This window comes from Eretmochelys imbricata, chromosome 15, assembly GCF_965152235.1.
Source record: "Eretmochelys imbricata isolate rEreImb1 chromosome 15, rEreImb1.hap1, whole genome shotgun sequence".
Classification (NCBI taxonomy): Eukaryota; Metazoa; Chordata; order Testudines; family Cheloniidae; genus Eretmochelys; species Eretmochelys imbricata.
In genome coordinates this window covers 22,569,649-22,588,408 of record NC_135586.1, presented here as the reverse complement: position 1 = coordinate 22,588,408, position 18,760 = coordinate 22,569,649, and the positions used below count along the sequence as shown (strand labels likewise).

At 40.8% G+C, this 18,760-nt stretch overlaps 1 protein-coding gene across 2 annotated transcripts in view; it reads left to right on the top strand.

Moving 5' to 3' along the window:
- GLT1D1 (glycosyltransferase 1 domain containing 1) overlaps positions 1-9,975 on the top strand; it is a 90,754-nt gene extending 80,779 nt beyond the window's left edge. For both annotated transcript variants that reach the window (XM_077835091.1, XM_077835090.1), the window contains one exon: positions 7,595-9,975. In XM_077835091.1, coding sequence (XP_077691217.1) covers positions 7,595-7,741 — 147 coding nt within the window. In that variant the 3' untranslated portion in view covers positions 7,742-9,975. The remainder of the gene's footprint in view (positions 1-7,594) is intronic.
- Positions 9,976-18,760: the final 8,785 nt, after the last annotated feature.

Sequence of the window (18,760 nt, the reverse complement as noted above, 5' to 3'; positions counted from 1 at the left end):
ATTTTTAAAATCTTTCCTCATAGGCAATGTTCTCTAGACCTTTAATAATTTTTGTTGCTCTTCTGTGGACTTTCTCCAATTTGTCCACATCTTTCCTGAAATGTGGCACCCAGAACTGGACACAATACTCCAGTTAAGGCCTAATCAGCACGGAATAGAATGGAAGAATTACTTCTCGTGTCTTGCTTACAACACTCCTGCTAATACAGCCCAGAATTATGTTTGCTTTTTTTGCAACAGTGTTACACTGTTGACTCATATTTAGCTTGTGGTCCACTATGACCCCCAGATCCTTTTCCACAGTACTCCTTCCTATGGCAGTCATTTCCCATTTTGTATGTGTGCAACTGAGTGTTCCTTCCTAAGTGGAGTACTTTGCATTTGTCCTTTATTGAATTTCATCCTATTTACTTCAGACAATTTCTCCATACTTAAGCACTGACCCCTTCACCTAAAACCATAAAGTTGTAGCAAAGCACTTCACTTTAAACATGTGTTTAAACTGAATTCAGTGAGGCTGTTCTTACGCTTAAATGTTTTACTCAATCAGAAGTACAGAAAGACTGTAAATATGATGTTGTTATTTCTAGAGTTCTGTACTTCTCAATTTCTCTGTCCCATTTCAGTCTGGTCTTCTGCTGCTCTCCCCCAAAATACTGTCTCTAAGATCAGCAACCCCTTTTTTTCTGATATTCTTGTTCTACATCTCTGATTGTCTTTTAAGTAAAAGTGTTAACTTGCATTATCATATGAACTAGCATTGTCCTAGGTAGTATTTGCATTCGGATAATTAATATTTGTGCAGGTGCCCTATCCTGGAAAGTGAAGTAATCTCCGTCCTTTCTCTGTACACTAGCAATTGTATCATATTTAATAATGCTCCTTTAAAATGGCGTTGGTATTAAATATTGTATAAAGTATCAAGGTTTACAAATGTGTCAGAAAGGTTTGTTTGCATGTTAATAGTCCAATTTCACCAGGGGATTGCTGGATAACTTTCACCTGAAGTGTCTGACAGAATGCCAATCAGTTTCACTAAATCTTAAAGATAAATTGACAATTACAGGATTATCCCATATTTCTTGACACCGCCCATCTGTATGAAATACAGTTTTTCAAACCTCCACATATAATATATCATGAAATCAAGAGACGGATAATAGATCAAAGAGTTCAGATAAATTAGAAGATTTCTAATTTCGACCTGTTGCTATAATCTGTTTGTATTGTTGGAAATGGCAGTAATACGTTTTGTAGCACTTTGCATAGTCTCCTCTTAGAGGACCTGGTATGCCAGTAGAGGCAGGACAACCTACGTGCTGGAAAGCCATATGTTTTTTCACCCTCTTCTGATTACTTCATGTGCTCTTAAGTATTTCATAAAATATTTCCCACCGTAACCTCAGTTAGTTTTCTTCTAAATTAGCTGTCTCTCAGAACCAACTGTTTAGAGCTATTCCTTTGGAATTCATTTAAGAACAAAGGTTTACATGCAGTTGCACCCCTGTCTGATTCTGATTCAGATTGTTCAGGAAGCAGGAGACACCACTTACTATCTGTTAAGTACATTATCTGAATTGTCCAGATTTTAGTCAGCCAAGAAAGGTTTAATTCCCAGTGCAGGTTAACACTGACCCTCAGTCATGTTCCTGCTGGTGTTTCCATTGTTAAGCAGCATCCTGCAGCATACTGCATTGTTAAGCAGTATCCTAGATCATTCTTTCCCTGTCCACAGTTTAGCTGATGGATGGCCAGTATAATTGGGTCTAGTTTTGATTCTTATTTTTTTACCATTAATATTTTCTTCCTTTCCACAGTAAACGTTATGGTGCAATCTGGATGGCTTTATTGAAGTGCTTGGAGGTTCAGTATACTTGTGAGGGTGTTTTCATTGTAGTTTCTCATGAGCGTCCTTCCCCTGTACATTCCTACACAGCCCTACTCTTTCATCAGTCAGCTTTCAGATAAGCTTCTCATTCATGTTTTTTTCCCTGTGCCTCAGGAGGTGCCCTCCTTTTCACTCCCCAGATTTGACTTTCCAACCTGTTTGACTGATATACTGGATTTATCCTTTTATTGCTCCATTGCTTCAGATACATGGCAGATGTGTGTATTTAAACCTAGATCTACTCTGTTAAAAACATTTCAGTTTTATTTCCTTCCCCACAAAATAGTAACTCTGAAAAGGAGCAAGCTAGATAATGTAGGAGCTGGGTTACTGTACCTGGTATGTGAAACAGTCTTGTGGTTATTTCACGTTTTCTTATGTCGGGAAACATGAAATGGGTTTGAGTTGATTTACGAAACAATAAAATTTTAAGCACAACTTCCCTTTTTTATTGGAAAAAAGTGACCTCTCCTGGCTTACAAAGAAATTAGACAACTTGCCTAATTATATTAATTATAATTAATCATTGGTAGGTATTCTGAGCCCTCATGACCACGTACATAGACAACAAAGGAAAACAACAAAGGAAATATCCAGCTGGCCGCAGCAGTTAACATAAAAGTGAAAACTCACAAAACATGTTGACCTTGATGCTTGAGTTATTATGCATCCTTCTTTTAAAGCCATGTTTTATTCCTGCCATTACTCGAATTTGCAAGTTTATGGAATATGTGACACTGAGTTAATGTGACCTGAAAGGAAAACTGATAACTAAGAAATAAAGGAGTAGCGGGCTATGTTTGGGCCATAAATAATCACAAAAGCATGTTCAAATGGAGGACATACACCATTATTCAGCAGCCTAAGCTTTTGGCTTATGGAATGCCCAGCATCTGTGAAGGCTCACGAAAGGGGCGGGGGGCATATAAACCTCTCCAGCCCCAGGCAAAATAGTGGTCCTAGCTGTAAGGGAGCAGCAGGAATCAGCAACACACTAACCTGTGTAAGGGAGGCAGGGAAGAAGTGGAGCCTCCTCTGAACCAATCAGTGGAGCTATAGACAGGAGCACACTCCTGGCATATTATCCTCTTGTGGCAGTGTAGGTGTATGCCATTCCCATGTAAGGCTCTATGGCTACATGGCCAGCATTTAGCCCTGAGGCCGTTTCTGGTCTTGAGGACTTGAGTTTTGCTGTCAGGACAGTATTGAACAGAGCAGCTTGCTGTTTTAGGCACTGCCAGCAATGATGGTTCAGGTGGCTGGGAAATACTGATCTGTTGCCCATTACTAATAGGTGCATTGCTATTCTTAATTGTGCATTTAGTTTAATATATGGAATTCGTCTTCCCTGGGTTTACACTGAGCTACGTTCCATGTTCCTTTCCTCTCCTGTAGCTGAAATTGAAATGGTTTAATTGCAGATTTTCTGTGTGTGTGTGTGTGTGTGTGTGAGAGAGAGAGAGAAGAGAGAGAGAGAGAAATACGCTTCTTATTTTCCTAGTGTCTGCTATAAAACGGCACCGGCCTGGTTCTTACACTAATTCAGAGGACACGCATTTTATCAGCTTGGTGCCTGCTGTATTTTCAGGGTTCATCTGCCAAAGACATCTGGGTCTATAGAGCTGTTTGCAAAATACTGTACTGAATTTTTTTTATATGTGCTGTTTGCATTTTCTTTAAAGCTAACTGGCAGTCTGCCTGAGGAAGAAACATATTAGTGACATTACTTTTGAAGATCACTGGGCCTACGGGGATATCTACTGTCCAGAAATAGGGCATGCGTCACATTACTTATAAATCTAAGCATCCTAGTGCTTTCCCCAACGTTTCTGTGCTGTAACTAACAACTCAGCCTTCACCCTTTACACCACATATCAATTGTGAGATAGGTAAATGTTGTTATACCCACATTTATATGGGTGAACGGAGGCAGAGAGAAATTAAGGCCTTCATTTTCAGAAGCGGGGTCTAATTCTGGGTTGCCTCCATTTTTGGATGCTCAGATTCAGCAACCTGGGGCCTGATTTTCAGAGGTGCCAAACAACTGCAGCTCCAGCTGACATGAGTGGGAGTTGTGGGGACCACCTGAATATCAGGCCCTTGCAGTCTTAAGTTCAGCATCCAAAAATGGAGGGACCCTAAATTAGATGCTCCAGGGGCCTGATTTAAAACCCAGTGACATGAATGCAGATCTTTACTGTGCCTTCAGATCACATCTTGAGTGACTTGCCTGAGGTTACGCTCTGAGTCAGTAGAACAGCTACAGCTAAAGTCCTCTGACTTTATCCATTTGCCATTTCTCCCTTTCCTCTTTGGACTCATGTTTAATATTATGCTGAAAGTATCACCAGCGAAAGGGATTTTAGCTGTGTGGCAGTATCTCATTGCTTCTATCACTTACATGTTTCCAAGTTTTTATCCTCCGTACCCTCATATTTTTAAAGAATATTAATAGAACTACTCATCAAGCAATGGTACATTGTGGCTTCTGATATGTATAATTTACATAAATTATTTTTAAACAAAATAAAATCCTCCACAGGAGCATAAAATTAAAGTTGGAATGCGGTGGAGTGAAAATGATTATTTATTGTTATGATAGCGTAAGAGATTGGATTTAAATAGGTGAAGGCATTTAAAGGCTTTCCCCACTTATCCTGCTCCTGTGTGTTCTTGGCAGCATGGAAAAGAGCACAGAGATGGGATGTGGAAGAAGGAAATGAAAGGAGCATCAAGACTGGACTCATTGGGAGAACAGAAGAAATAATTGGGAACGCAGTAGGAGACAAGTCTTGAGAGCTTGTCCAGGTTGTGCTGTGCCCTGAAGGGGAGAATGTGACAATAGAACTGTATGTGGTATTTTATGAGTCGCTAGTTGATGAATGCAAGGGGTGTGTATGGGGGAGATGATCTGACATGATCAGATCACTGAGCAAGGAAAATAACCTTTGCAGTCATGTTTTGGATGGATTGGTACAGGCAATGTACATATCTAGAGGACTAAAATGTAGTAAGTTGCAGTAGTCAAGATGGGAGAGGATATGGGCATGTACAAGCATTTTGGCCACATGGGCAAGAAAGAAGATCAGATTTTTGTATGTGTTGTGAAGGGGGAAAAAAGGCAGCAGGATTTGGAGATGGTGGGAGATGAAAAAGGAAGAGTCAGAGATGGTTGCAATCCTGGACGACAATGGAGGATGCTGGTGCTGTCAACTTCAACAGAGAATGGGGAAAGCAGAGACGGTTTAGTAGAGAATATATTAAATACCTCCGATGTTATCATTATAGCACCAAACTTGTTAATCTGCACCGCTGGCTGGAAGATCCTTTGGGAAGCACTTCTCTGAATTTTGAAAGCATTTTGCAGGAATACTTTTATTCCATTCAGAGACTTCACAACTACAGATATTACTAAAGATGAACACACATGTAGGAATCTTTGAGTTTGTAAAGGGCCCCGTTGTGAATTAATCAGATATTGTTCCCACAAGTGGTCATTCTGTTTAATAATGCTGACTGGAAGAAAAATGGACCAGAAGAAATAATACATACAGAGAATTCCTCAGATGAATCTTTGGCATTTATACAGAAGGGAAGCTCATCTTCCGTGCACTTCAAGTAGTGCAGTGCCCTCCTGTGTATCCTTGCAGGACGGGAGCCTTACTAATGCAGTCCTCTCTGCTAGCCCAAGTAAGGAAGCTCTTTTGCTTTTTCTTGTGAACCTTAAGGGTGTGCAGAAGGAGGGAGCCTGGTGCTGTAGAAAACTTTATAAACCTCTTGCATAATGTTTCCTGTATGAACACCTAGTAGTAGCCTGACGTGGCAGGTAATATTATACATCCCACAGATGACGCCTCCTCCCCCAACCCAGGTTACATTTTCAGAGGTCTTTTTTTTTTTTTAAATTAAAGTTGTTTTGGGGAATTTCTTCAGTTAATTTAGAATGACAGTTGCTGATGTGATCCATATAAACTTTATATTAACCACATAACTAAGGCATGGCCATTGAAAAAACTCTGCAAGGTTGGGAAAGACTGGTAACGACCAGCTAAGGTAACATATGTACATTTTTTGGCTACCTTTGCAGGCCCCAGTTCTGCACTATACAAGCACAGCAGTTTCCCCATGTGGATCGCCATGCAAGACTGAAGCTATACCTTATCTGGATGTATAATGTCAATATTGACGTGTGAGAATTCACCTTACTTAGTCTAGTAGCCACCATAACTCTGACTCCAAAACTTACTTGCAAATCCTTCTAATATATGCACTGCTAATATATGTGCTTCTTTGATTGTATAAACTACATGTCATAGTGATACATATATTGAAAGAGTTTGCATGTCTTTTCAATGAGTATCAAAGGCCGTGCTTGGAATGTGTACAGTATGATTTCACGTATCAGCATTGGTTCCCAGTGGTCATGCTGTAGTTACGTATTTTGCACATGGACCATATGAATTACATCAGCAATCTTAACTCTTTGATAACCAAGTTTTTTGTAGGTGAACTGTATAATTTAGTTAAAGTACAGTTGGTTAATGAATGAGTTGTTGACCAAATTTAAATCTTATTTGTATTTTCAGCTCTCTGTCGGAGAGCCTCAGTGGTCTTCCCCCAAAGAGTTGACAGCTTATTGGCAGGAAAATGCCATCTGTGTCCAAATGCCCTTATGTTCCACTTGGAATCTATCACTGATTTTGATCATGACTTGCGTAGAAACTAATGATCTTCACTTTTATTGCTCTAACAGCTGTTGACATTTCTAAGCTAGCGCACATTGCTGTAGTGGGTTTGAGCTACTTCTGTAATCCAGCTTCAATGTTGAAAGTCGTCCCTTAATGGCAGAAAAATCAGACGGGCAGTGCAGAAGTGGATTCGTTTACTTAGCGACATCACCTCTCACTTTCATTAGTTTGGTATCTTCACTTCTTAAAAACAAAATTGGAATGGCAGAGCAACTGGCCAGGGAATAGTCTTATTCTATCAAGTCCAGTAACTTACCCCATAGGGCTAAAGGGATTTCATATACTGCATTTTGCAGACCTTTTGATACCGTGTACCAACTGCTGCCTAGCTTCCAGGTCATGAGCCTCCAGCACCAAACAGTGCAACAGTTCTTTATTAGCTTGGATCAATCTTGCATCCAGGCCCTGGCACAATACAGATAATTTGCTGCTCAGTGTGTGTTCTTTACTTCAGACAATAGACATCTTTGTGAAGTGTTTTTCTCAACCTCATTAAAAGCATGCAATTAGCTAAAGATGCCTCATTTGCAACCAGGCATATGCCTAGTTGAGCCTAGATCAAAACTGTCCGCTACCAGCTCTCCATCCAGGAAACCAGCTGAATTTGTAACTTCTTACTCAGCTACAGCATGCTTCATTACCATAAATGTATGATACTCAAACACTTTTCTGTCTCATTAAATTGTTTGTCCATATTTTCATCTGATTTAGCGCTTGAGGGATTTGACCATGGTTTTAAGTTCTCTAGTTGGTAGGCTGTTTAAAAGATTAAAAATTGTATTTGTTATTTATTGATCTGTACTTATATATAAAATGTGGTACTTAGCTCTGAAGAATGGCGCTCGAACTGTTTGGTGTGTGTATTCACTCTAAATTCAACCGCTTTACTGCAGTTCCAGGATTGTTTCAGGATCAGTAGAACCACAAGTAACCTTTATTGTTTTCTTTAACTTTTTAGGAGTTTGTCCAGCTCTCCAAAAGTCTGATGAATGACCCCAGTTTGGAAAGAAAAATTGTGACAAAGGCAAAAGCCTATGTGAAGAAACACCACTCATGGGAATGTGAAAGAGAGGCCTATCAAAATCTTGTCCTGAAACTCCAATGAATCATTGGGTATCTAATGTGGAAACTGATCTTATTCTGTATCACTTTAATGATGGCACTGTCATTGATTATTTTAAAGAAAAAAAAATCCACACATTATGAACATATTGTTCCACTCGACTGTGCCCAATTTACAAACATACTGCATCAGACTGGTGATCCATCCAATTCACCATCCTGTTTCCAATGGTGGGCGGCTCCAGTGAAATCAAGAATATGTCAATTTCTTAATATTGTGGGATCATATGAGCCTCAAAAGAGGGCTGTTCCTTGTGCACAGGGGTGGATTTCATCCACAGTGAACTCATGCAAACTCACTGTGTTGTAGCCTGACAAAGCTAATGGAGATTAAGGCATTTACACTCAACTTTAATTATCTGAATTTATTCAGATATATGTCAATGATAAACATAATGTTGTAAGAGAGGGCTCATCTCTGTTTTGAACAATCAAACATATAAATGCATTAAGCACGTTAGCCAGGCCTACATGATCTAAATTTTAAAGGGGAAGATCATAAATTAATCGCAGGACTGGCCCTTTTATCAAGAATGTAACTGGCTGGAGCTAATGAGCAATACAGACATGGATGCTTTCTAGCGTGAAAAATTGTACTCACCGTTTGCTGTTTACATAGTCTACTTTATTTATGATTTATTGGAAGACAGCAGCTACCTCTTAAAAACTACCAAACTTCAGGGACCTCACAAATGGCAAATGTTCTTACAAAAGATGGATGGAGGCTATAATGAGGGAGCAACGATGTAATTTAGATTTGGTATGTAATTTGGTACTTTTGTCATGAGTGACTCTCAGGAGTTATTATTGTGAACTTAATGTAACAGGATATTGTATTTTAAGAAGAGCTACTAATGCCCACACGAAGGCCAAATCAATCATTATTGACTGCTCAGCAGTTAAAGTCATATCTTGGTTTTCCATAATCTGGTGTCAACGAAGGCTGCTATTTATAAAAGACGCACAGTGTTTACAATTTTTAAACATCTGTTTTTGGGAAACTAATTGCTGTATATGGGCCTGATTAGAAGCCATTGACTTTAATGGGCTTGGGATTACCCCCTATTTGTGTTAATGAATTTACTGTGCATGTTGGCTTTCCAGTTGACCTCTTAGTTGTGTTGCAAATGTTTAGTCAGCAACCCTGAAGAAAAAGAGTAATTTTAGTACCCTGCATTCACTTCTGAGACCTTTTCTAATTTTCTATTGTAATATATTTGGAGTGGTTTGACTCAGTTGCTACTGTCCTCAATAGCATGGGACATTGCAAACCATGGGGGACAAAACTGGTGTGACTTCAAGGGTTATAACTGCTATGCTCTTTCTTTATACGTTCTCTTCCTCTTATAGTTTTGGTAAAAAACAGCTTGGCTCAGAGGGGAAGGAAAATCATCTATTATAATAGAAATGGAAAAAAAGGAGAAGTTGATAGCAATGCATATAAATTAGAAGCTAGAAAGTATGGGAAATTATTAAGGGAAGCAAAAGGACAAGGAGAAATCTGTGGGAAGTACAGTAAAATAAAAATAAGTTTTTTAAATTCTACAACAAACAAAAGGAATCCTAACAGTCCTAGGTATTGGTTCATTACTATATGGATATGGTAAAACAGTAGATAATACAGAAAAAGCCAAAGTGTTCAATCAATATTTCTGTTCTGTATTTGAGGAAAAAGAGATGATGTATTTATATCATACAATGATAGATTTTCCAATCACAGTAACTAAGGATGATGTTAAACAGTCGCTGTCTAAAGTTAGACATGTTTTAATCAGCAGGTTCAGATCACTTGCATCTATGAGTTTTAAAAGAGCTGGTCAGGAGCTCTATGGATCAGTAATGTAGATTTTCAGTAAGCCTTTGAACATTGGGGAATCTCCGGAGGACTGAAAGAAAGCTAATGTTGTGCCAATATTTTAAAAAGGCAAGCAGGATGACCCAGCTAACTGTAGGCCTGTCTACCTGACATTGATCCAAGGCAAAATAATGGAACAACTTATATGGGGCTCAATTAATAAAGAATTAAAGGAGGGTAATATAATGAATGCCAACCAATATAAGTTTATGGAAAATAAGTCTTGTCAGACTAACTTCATATCACTTTTTGATGAGCTTGGTTAATAAAAGTAATAGTGTTGATGTAATATTCCTCTGTAAGGCATTTGACTTGCAATCACACATCATCTGGATCAATAAACTAGAATGATGCAAAATCAACATGGCATACATTAATTGATTAAAAAGTGGTTAAAATGATAGCTCTCAAAACTTAATTGAAAACTGGAAATCATCATTGAGCAGCTATGGGGGTCCACAAGGATCGGTTTTTGGCCCTATGCTCAACTTTTTAACCAATGACTTGGAAACAAACATAATAATTACGGAGAAAGTTTGCAGATGACACAAAGATTGGGTGAGTGGTAAATAATTAAGAGGACAGATCACTGATCGAGAACAGTATGGATTGCTTGGTTAACTGAGCACAGGCAAACTATGCATTTCAACATGGCTCAGTATAAGGCCATACATCTAGGAGCAAAGAATGTGGGCCATCCTAACAGGATGGACAACTCTATCCTGGGAAGCAGTGCCACTGAAAAAGACATGGGCATCATGGTAGATAATTAGCTGAACATGAGTTCCCAGTGTGGCCAAAGGGCTAATGCGATCCTTGGATGTATGACCAGGGGAATTCTTGAGTGAGAGTAGAAAGTAATAGTAATGTTACCTCTGCTGCTGGAATACTGAGGCCCCAGTTCAAGAAGGATGTTGATAAACTGGAGAGGGTTCAGAGAAGAGCCAGGAGAATGAGTCAAGGATTGGCAAAAAAACATTCCTTACAGTGAAAGACTTAAGGAGCTGAGTGTATTTAGCTTATCAAAGAGAAGGTTAAAGGGGTGACTTGATAACAGTCTATAAGTACCTACATGTGGAACAGAAATGTAATGAGCATGCTCTTCAGTCTGCCAGAAAAAGGTACAAGAAGATCCATTGACTGTAGGCTGGAGTTAAATCAATTCAGACAGGAAATAAGGTGCAAACTGTTAACAGTAAGAATAATTCCTCATTGGCACAACTTTGGAACATCCACTGGATTTAGTGGCAGTTTTTAGATTTCAGACTGGATGGTTTTCTAAAAGAGATGTGGTAGTTTAACCAGTGCTTTTGGACTTGAAGCAGGAATTAATACAGGAAATCCTGTGGCCTAGAGAAATTCAGACTAGATGATCACAATGGTCCCATGAAATCAATTATATAAATCTCTTTCTGGGGGCAGTTTGCCACCACGTAGATGCTGAGAAACAATTATGTCAGCATGAGTTCTGAGTTTAATAGCCACCAGCTATCACATATTGATTAACAGATTTTAAGCCTGCAATGAATCTTGACCTATCAGTTACTCCCGGCTATTCTTATTTCAGACTGTAGGCCAACATTGCTGTGGGCTGCTCCATTGCCAGTCATTGGTGAGGTAGCTCACCAGGCCATGATCTCTCTTTTAGCCAGTCCCTGACTTCTTCCACGGGAAGTTAATGCCCGAAGGAGGAGTTTAAGAGGAAACTCTTCCAGGCAACCACAAGGGGGTATATCCTCAGGTGGTATAAATGGACATTGCTCCACTGACTTCCAGTCTCCCAGAACCAGCTCTCACAGGACTTCCTTGTCTGTATTTCCTTGATCCTCCACCTGCACTACTGTGACCTATGATACACTGTTTTCCGCTCCTTCCTACAACATAAGTTGTCTTTTGACAAATATGCAGAAGCACGGTCATTAAAACAAACAAGTGGGCTGGAGTTCAGCTCCACTGCTAAGTACTGAGTTAATGGTGTGATGATTAGAAAACTTGTTTGAAATGCAACACACTAATTGCCAAATATCAAGCAACTTTCCGCCTTGACAAATTGTACCTGAATAAGCCATTTGCAGTACTTCCAGCAAAAAATGTGTTCAAGTAAGAAATTCTGTTAAAACGTAATTAACATGCAATTTTTCATGCAGTATTTAATCTATATATATGAAAAATGCATCTGGGAAAGAGAGCAATACACTCATTTACATGGGATAACCGTGCAGAAAAAATGAAAACAAACAACCCACCTGAAACATACATATTAAAAACTAACCCAAGTTGTACTGACAACAGCACGTTAGCCTCTTTTATACAGTCATCCAGTGACAATGTTCAGTGTCACGAAAGCTCATGCTCAAATAAATTGGTTAGTCTCTAAGGTGCCACAAGTCCTCCTTTTCTTCTTAAGGCACAATGGACTTTTCATGCAACCTTAATTAAATTTTAAAAACAGCCAAGCTCATTTTACATGCAACATTAATCATTTTTGACCCGAGGCCTTCTTTCCTTCAACTCCTGTCTTTATGATGGGCTCTTGGCTTCCTCTTTTCAGAGCCATTTCCTTTACCGTGTGAAGTCCTGCAATTGAGGCCAGCCTCAATTTAATAACACCTATGGCTCCAAAATGATTTGCTCCAATTCCTGTCCCAGGAAAACTCACACGGAGTATTATCCCTGCGGCTGGTACTGTATTTCAGGACCTCAACATGTACAGTTAATTAATCCAATTAGCTACACCCCAGGAGGCACTGTGACTCAGACACAATTCTTTCCCTGCTCCCTTGCTCCCAGGGGTTAGTAATTTACTTTTGGCCTATACCAGTAATCAGTTACTCCTCCCCTCTACCCGCAACATTGGCTTAGGTTCTTTGGCCAGCAAATGGAGGAAGTAGATCTAATCCTCTACCTATTCTCGACTCCTATTCTGAGGAGGAAGCAAGCAGGTGAGTAGCTCCACTTACCCCTGTGTGTAAAGTCCCAATAGCCTGCATAAGGGTGCAAAAGACCACTTATTTCCTAGCATGGGCACACAGGCTGAGTCAGAATCTAGCCCTTTGTGGCTGGTCCCTAATTCTAGTATTCACAGTCTGAATACCCAGAGTTTGGAGTAGTTAGATCTTACTCAGAATTTGAATTGTGCAGCCTTGGTGCCATCTAATAGTTCTAGCAGCTTTAACACCAGAAAATGAAATGATTCTTAAAACAGCAACCTCACCCTGATAGCACTGGGGAAATTCTTTACATACAGCTCCTTAAGGGTTTAAAGAGAGCAAAAGTCGAGCTTCCCTGTTCAGATCCGGCTCATTACGGTAATGTTAAAATCCAAAGAAAATAAAATGGTCTCTCCCAAGGAACCAGAATAGTAAAAGGGCTGTGAGGAACCACAGCACTTTCTGTAAGTGTTTTAATACACAAGGGCTCTTTGAGGAGACAGGCTTCAACTATAATTGATGTCTCATGGCACTTAGAGAGTTAACATTTTAAATGTGGCCTTTCAAAGTGGCAAAAGTTAACAATTCTACTGAGCAGTTGTCAGTTTATCAGAGATGCCAAATGTCTGTAAGACTCGTACATGTTAAATCTGACATTTTGCAGTAGGTTGGATGGCTCAGTGGATTAATCACAACCCTTTGAGATGCCACTTTCAATCCAAAATTGACCAGAGTGATTTCAAATCTTAATGGATGGCTCAGAGCTACCAAATTAGCCAAAGGTAGTTACTTTCTGATCTCAAGGAGACAAGCTCTTTTCTGTTGCTATTAAGCTAGTTCAAATATCAGAGGTTGAAAAAAAAAACCATCAGAGGAAGATGTTAAACTCCATTTTAAGACTTAAAAGCTCTTGGTGCTTTTTTTTTCAAATGTAATTTGCCATCAGCTTAACCTGAACATCAGGTGAACTCAAAAATGTTGCAATTAGACCCTTTCTGCTAATTGAATGTGAACATCTGATCAATTTTTGCCCCCTTTTCCATGGCTTAATCTTACCTGATGATATCTTTTCTGTTGTGTAGTGGGGCTTGTAGCCTGGTCTCTGTCTCTTTCTCGCTCTCTTTTTAATCTTTTGGTCAAGAGCAGTTCTTCAGGAAAATAAAGAAACATTTTTGTCAGAGGCTTGTCCAAAGAGATGCGTGCTTCCATGTGGAAATCAATCATTTAATGGCTCAATGGGATCTGAGCATTTTTTTCATTAAATTGTCCAGAGTAATTTCATCACCCTGGAATTTATTCCACTTCCGTCTTCTGCTCTGTCTGGTTGGTCCGAGTCTAGTTGCTTTAATATTGAAAGTTTAGACTCTAACCACGAGTGGATCTCTGCTGCCCATTGCGTGAGACATCCTGCTTATCGGTCTGAGGATGTATCCCAAGTATTCATAGTCACTGGAGGCACATGTGGTTCTTTACAGCTTTGTCCAAAGTAAGGCCCCAAGGTTGCACACATGTAACTTCACATTAAAGTGGGATGCTAACATATGTAAAGTTATGCAGGGGCTTAAGCATTTGCAGAACTGGGGCCTAAAATTTTAAGGATGTTAATGTAAGAGATAATAAGACATTAAAGTCATCACTGCTTTTACTCCTGTTGAATGGCACCTTATAACCCACAGTCATTTAAGTCAACAAGGTAACGGTCAGCATAAGGGTCTCACATTCTGGCCCACAATTTGTAACGGGGTTTAAAACAAGCTTGCATTGGCTGAGCATTGGTTGTCGTCTAACTCTCTAAGGACTGTATGGAAGTTCAGCTAGGAAAAATGTCCCTTGTGCCACGAAATCTGCCAGGTAAGAGGAGACCTGGCAAGTTTAAGAAGAGTTTTCTGATATATCTGAATGTTACGAATAGGTGACCTACATATTCAGCGTGCCCTAATACCATGTCAACCCTCTCGCCAACCTCCTGAGGACCTGGTACAGCCCCTTAACCAAGTCCTGTGGCACAGCTTGGTGATTACATTTACTGTTTTATACAGATTATAATGGTTAGTGGTTTAGCCTTGGAAGGTGCTAAAGGGTATCCGTGGAGTTATATTAGTCTCTTGTTACCGCCGGCATCCTCCTGCTTTGCTGTTGCAACATGTGTGTCCCTGCACCAGTCATTTGTCCAAATGAAACACCAGGATGTATTTAGGATTGCGCTGGAGCTGGAAGGCTCCCAGCCATAGCTGCTGAGGTAAATCCTTTGGCACTGGAAGATTTCTTGCCTTTTTTTACTTATTCTTTGCTCAAGCCTTTTCAAAACAGAACCATTACTGCTGCTAAGGCAATGACAAGGGGAAATCTGTGGGCAGTAGAGTCAAATAAAAACAAGTTGCAGCCTGTAAAGAGTTAACAGGTCCCTGTCTGGTCACGTGGCCATTCAGCAGAGTATAAAATGAAGGGAAGCTTGGTCACTAACAGGAGAGGTCTGTCTTCTCCACTCCTACCTGCCTGAATCAGGGAAAGCCTCAGGGAATTATTGCCCAGTGTTTTTCAGTCGATTTGCTTTTGTTTTGTGGATAATACAACAAGCCCTCAGGAAATGGCCTTACGAGGACTGATGCTAGGAGCTTTACTTCCTTTCCCCAGCTGGTGAAACTACCTGTCCAGTTACAAGCAGGTTTTACAGTGGTGCTGCTTGTTTGTATGGCTGTCCAAGCCCGCAGAGACTGCTGTTTCTGAGGCACTGGAATTCTCCCAGGATCCCCCAGTGGATGACCAATAGCAAAATAGCCACTAAATCCTCTTCAGCAGCCACAGCGGCTATGGAGGCCAGCACAGGTGATAAGCCCCACAGTAAAGCATCTGAGGTAAGTGTCTGTGTGGCCACTGAGGAGCAGAAGGCCTCTGTTATGGATCACAGGACGGATGAAACTCAGCCGTAGAGGGCGGTGCAGCTACTCCAGAGGCAGACTGAAGAGAGGGCCTGCTTCTCCTCACACACTGGTGTCACTCCATTGACTTCACCTGAGTTATGCCCGATTTACACCAGCGTAACTGAGATCAGAATGTACCCCACAGAGAAAAATAACCAGAGACAAAATATCTGGGTCATGCACCGGGCTGAAAGTACTGAGTGGGGAAGCTACAGTGGGTTTCTTTATCCAATGGTCACTCAATCTTCTGCCCCTAGATTTTGGTCACTGTGCTGTGGTAAACACATCGCTGTCCTCCAAGATTACTCAACCCCATTATTCAAAGGGTCACTCTTGAGCTTCTGGCAGCTTAAAAAACAAGCTGAAGGAAAATGTCATGCTCAGGAAAGATGCTGGCTTGGCACCCCTGGAGAGTATAAACCATCTTTACCCCATGTTATCACGCTAACTTGCGTCAGCCCTGTCTTAGGTTCATCTCTCCACTGGAGAAGGTAATTGGCACTCCAGAGCCACTCACTCAGGCTGGATCTCTCTGCTCACACCAACAGCAAAATTGCCAGCCAGTGCTAACTAGGGTGGTAGAGTTTTCTGTGTGTGATATGGATGCCTGTCCAATAGGAACTGGACTCAGACTCCCAACTCCTTTCCTATAGGCCACTGGGGAGCTTGACAGATGATAGGGATTTGACCCTATTGGCATTTTAACAAGTCTACGGAAGTGACAATCTAAATGCACCAAGCCACACTCCACCCCATCCCATGCACTGCCAACAAAGCTAATCCCTATTTTAACTTGAAAGGCTGCCCATTGGCATCTTGGAGCCAAACATAGTATGAGTAGCAGATGGTAATTCTAATGGGAAATGCATTTGCATTTCCTGTTTGAAAATCGCAACTCCAAGCATCAAAGAGTTAACTGAAATGGCAAGATGCATTCATTAAAATCCATGCAATTCTAAGTCTACGTGAGGCACAGCTAGCCTCTGCAGAGTGGACAGTGGGGTGGTTCCAGGAAAACCACTAGCTTGTTACGCTAGAAAAAACTGCAACTTTGGCTGTGCCTCTTCAAGAGTCAAATTGCCAAGGACAAACTTCTGAGGCAGGAGTCGTGAGAAAGAGAGAGGGATGAAGGGGCAGACGCCCTCCAGCAGAGGTGGGCAGGAATGGATTCCTAGCACATTCGGTACGTGGGGTGATGAAACGCTTAATATTAATGGTGCCGGGAGACAGTGGATGTATCACAAATCTCTGGGAGGAAGAAATCCTCCTGCCTATCATGATACATAGTTTAGACCAGGACTTAGCGATTTGAAGCTTGGAATCAGCATGGGGATGAACACTCCACAAAGCTGTTGGTTTAGAGTCAGGAACTGATTGCCTGGAGCCCCAGGTGGACATCACTACTTAACTGCAAGAAGGTAGCGATGGGAGGTGTTACATAATATGCAGTACCAGAAACGTTTCAGATGAACAACTGGTTGAGAAGATACAAGAAATGACGGCTGCTGAAGTAAGAAACTTCTCTTATGAACCACAAGGGAAAGAATAGTTTTCCCTTTGCATTTTTTGAGTATGCGCGCACCCATCGCAATGAAGTATCTAGGTGCTAGGTTTCAAAGGAAAGCTCTGTGATTTTTACTGCTGCCTTGAGGTGACGGCAGAAACATTCATTTAATCAGGCTACCTATGTTAAAAATGACAAAGCAGCATTTAACCATCCCTGAAAACTGCTCCGAGCCTCTATTAATATTGACCGTGCAACTGTATAATCCATAGATGCGACCATTTTAATGGTAACTCCAAGTTGAAACAGGCTGCGATGCCAGGCATCAAAGTACTGTGGGAAAGTTAGTGCTGCAGCCAAAGACACAGAGTACAGCAGGAAATTTCCACAGCTCTTTGGAGGTAAGGTGAAGTCTGTATGTCTTCTGTGGGTTTTTGTTTCTTTGATTTTTCCATTTTTAAAAAGACACTAAACAGGAAAAAAAATGGAAAAAACCCACTGCTTTTTGATAGAATCTGTATTTTTTCCTTGGGATTTTGTTTGTTCAGTTTAGTTAATATTGAACAGGAAACGAGAGGATTCCCTTTAGTTGAAGAGAAATGTGGAAATCTGCTGTTGCCTGTATCTCTGAGCTTCCAGCCTCAACATGTGTCACCAGTCTGACAGATTGGCTGTTTCCTGCTTTGGTATTTTCATACTTATTTTTTATCCAAGAGATATTCTAGAAATGGGCCCCGATACTGCAAAGGCGTATGCATGGTGCTTAACTTTGTGGGTCGTGAGCAGTGACACAAGGGCACTCACAGGGTGCAAAGTTGAGTGGGTGTGGAAGTCTTTGCAGGATCAGGGCCGTGATTATGTTTTTGCACGGGCTCAAGTGACTAGAAACTACTTCCTGTTCCACTGTAGCCTTCACATCAGTGGGTACTGCATGTGTGGACTTACATCCATACCTATTTATTTTAGACGTTCTCAGGCACCCCAGAAGGGATGTAAGATTTATTTAGGAAAGAAAAATAAAGACGTAGTGGTGAAACAGCTATTGGACTCTCTCTCATAAGCTGTTAAGTAACATGAGCACTGTTTTCTCTGTAGCATCTTCTGAATGTTGCCTGCAAATGCCAAACTCTCCCTGTTCCTAACTATTTTTAGCACAGTTAAAAGTCCCCCAACGGAACATCATTATCTCAGCCAGAGATGTCACGTGAGCTTAGAGCTGAAGTAGGTGTCTCCCTGCTCAAAATATTAAAATCGCTCTGTGTGTGTTAAAAGGAAAGTTACTGCACAGAGTTTTTATACAAAATTTGAGAATTCTCTTGAACTAGTGGGAGAGATTTCTGCAATGGCTCTATTGTGGGAGAGAATAAGTCACGTGAACCCAGTAGACTTTAACTTTCAATCCTTAGGACTGAGCAAAATAAATCAGTTTTAAGTAAAGCCCTGTTGCTTCACCCCTTGGAGGGGATGCGGCTAGAAGTGCCTATTAGCGCTAATGCAAGAACATTAAAAAAAAGCAGTTCACACTAGGACACTGAATCAGCCTGCAATCATCCCCACTGGGTTGGAGCTACCATTAGGAAGCCCACATGTACACACTCACCCTTCTTGATGTTATTCATGAAAGTCCAAGGATTCTCGTGCAAAGCTTATTTGAAATCGCATTAGCAGGAGGCATTAGAGCTCCAGGCTATTGATTCTGACATCACTTAAAAAGGGCAGGTAACAGCTGGGCCACCCCAGGAGGAGCGAAAAAGACAAGAAGGTCCACGACCCTGACCCCAAATATGTTGCT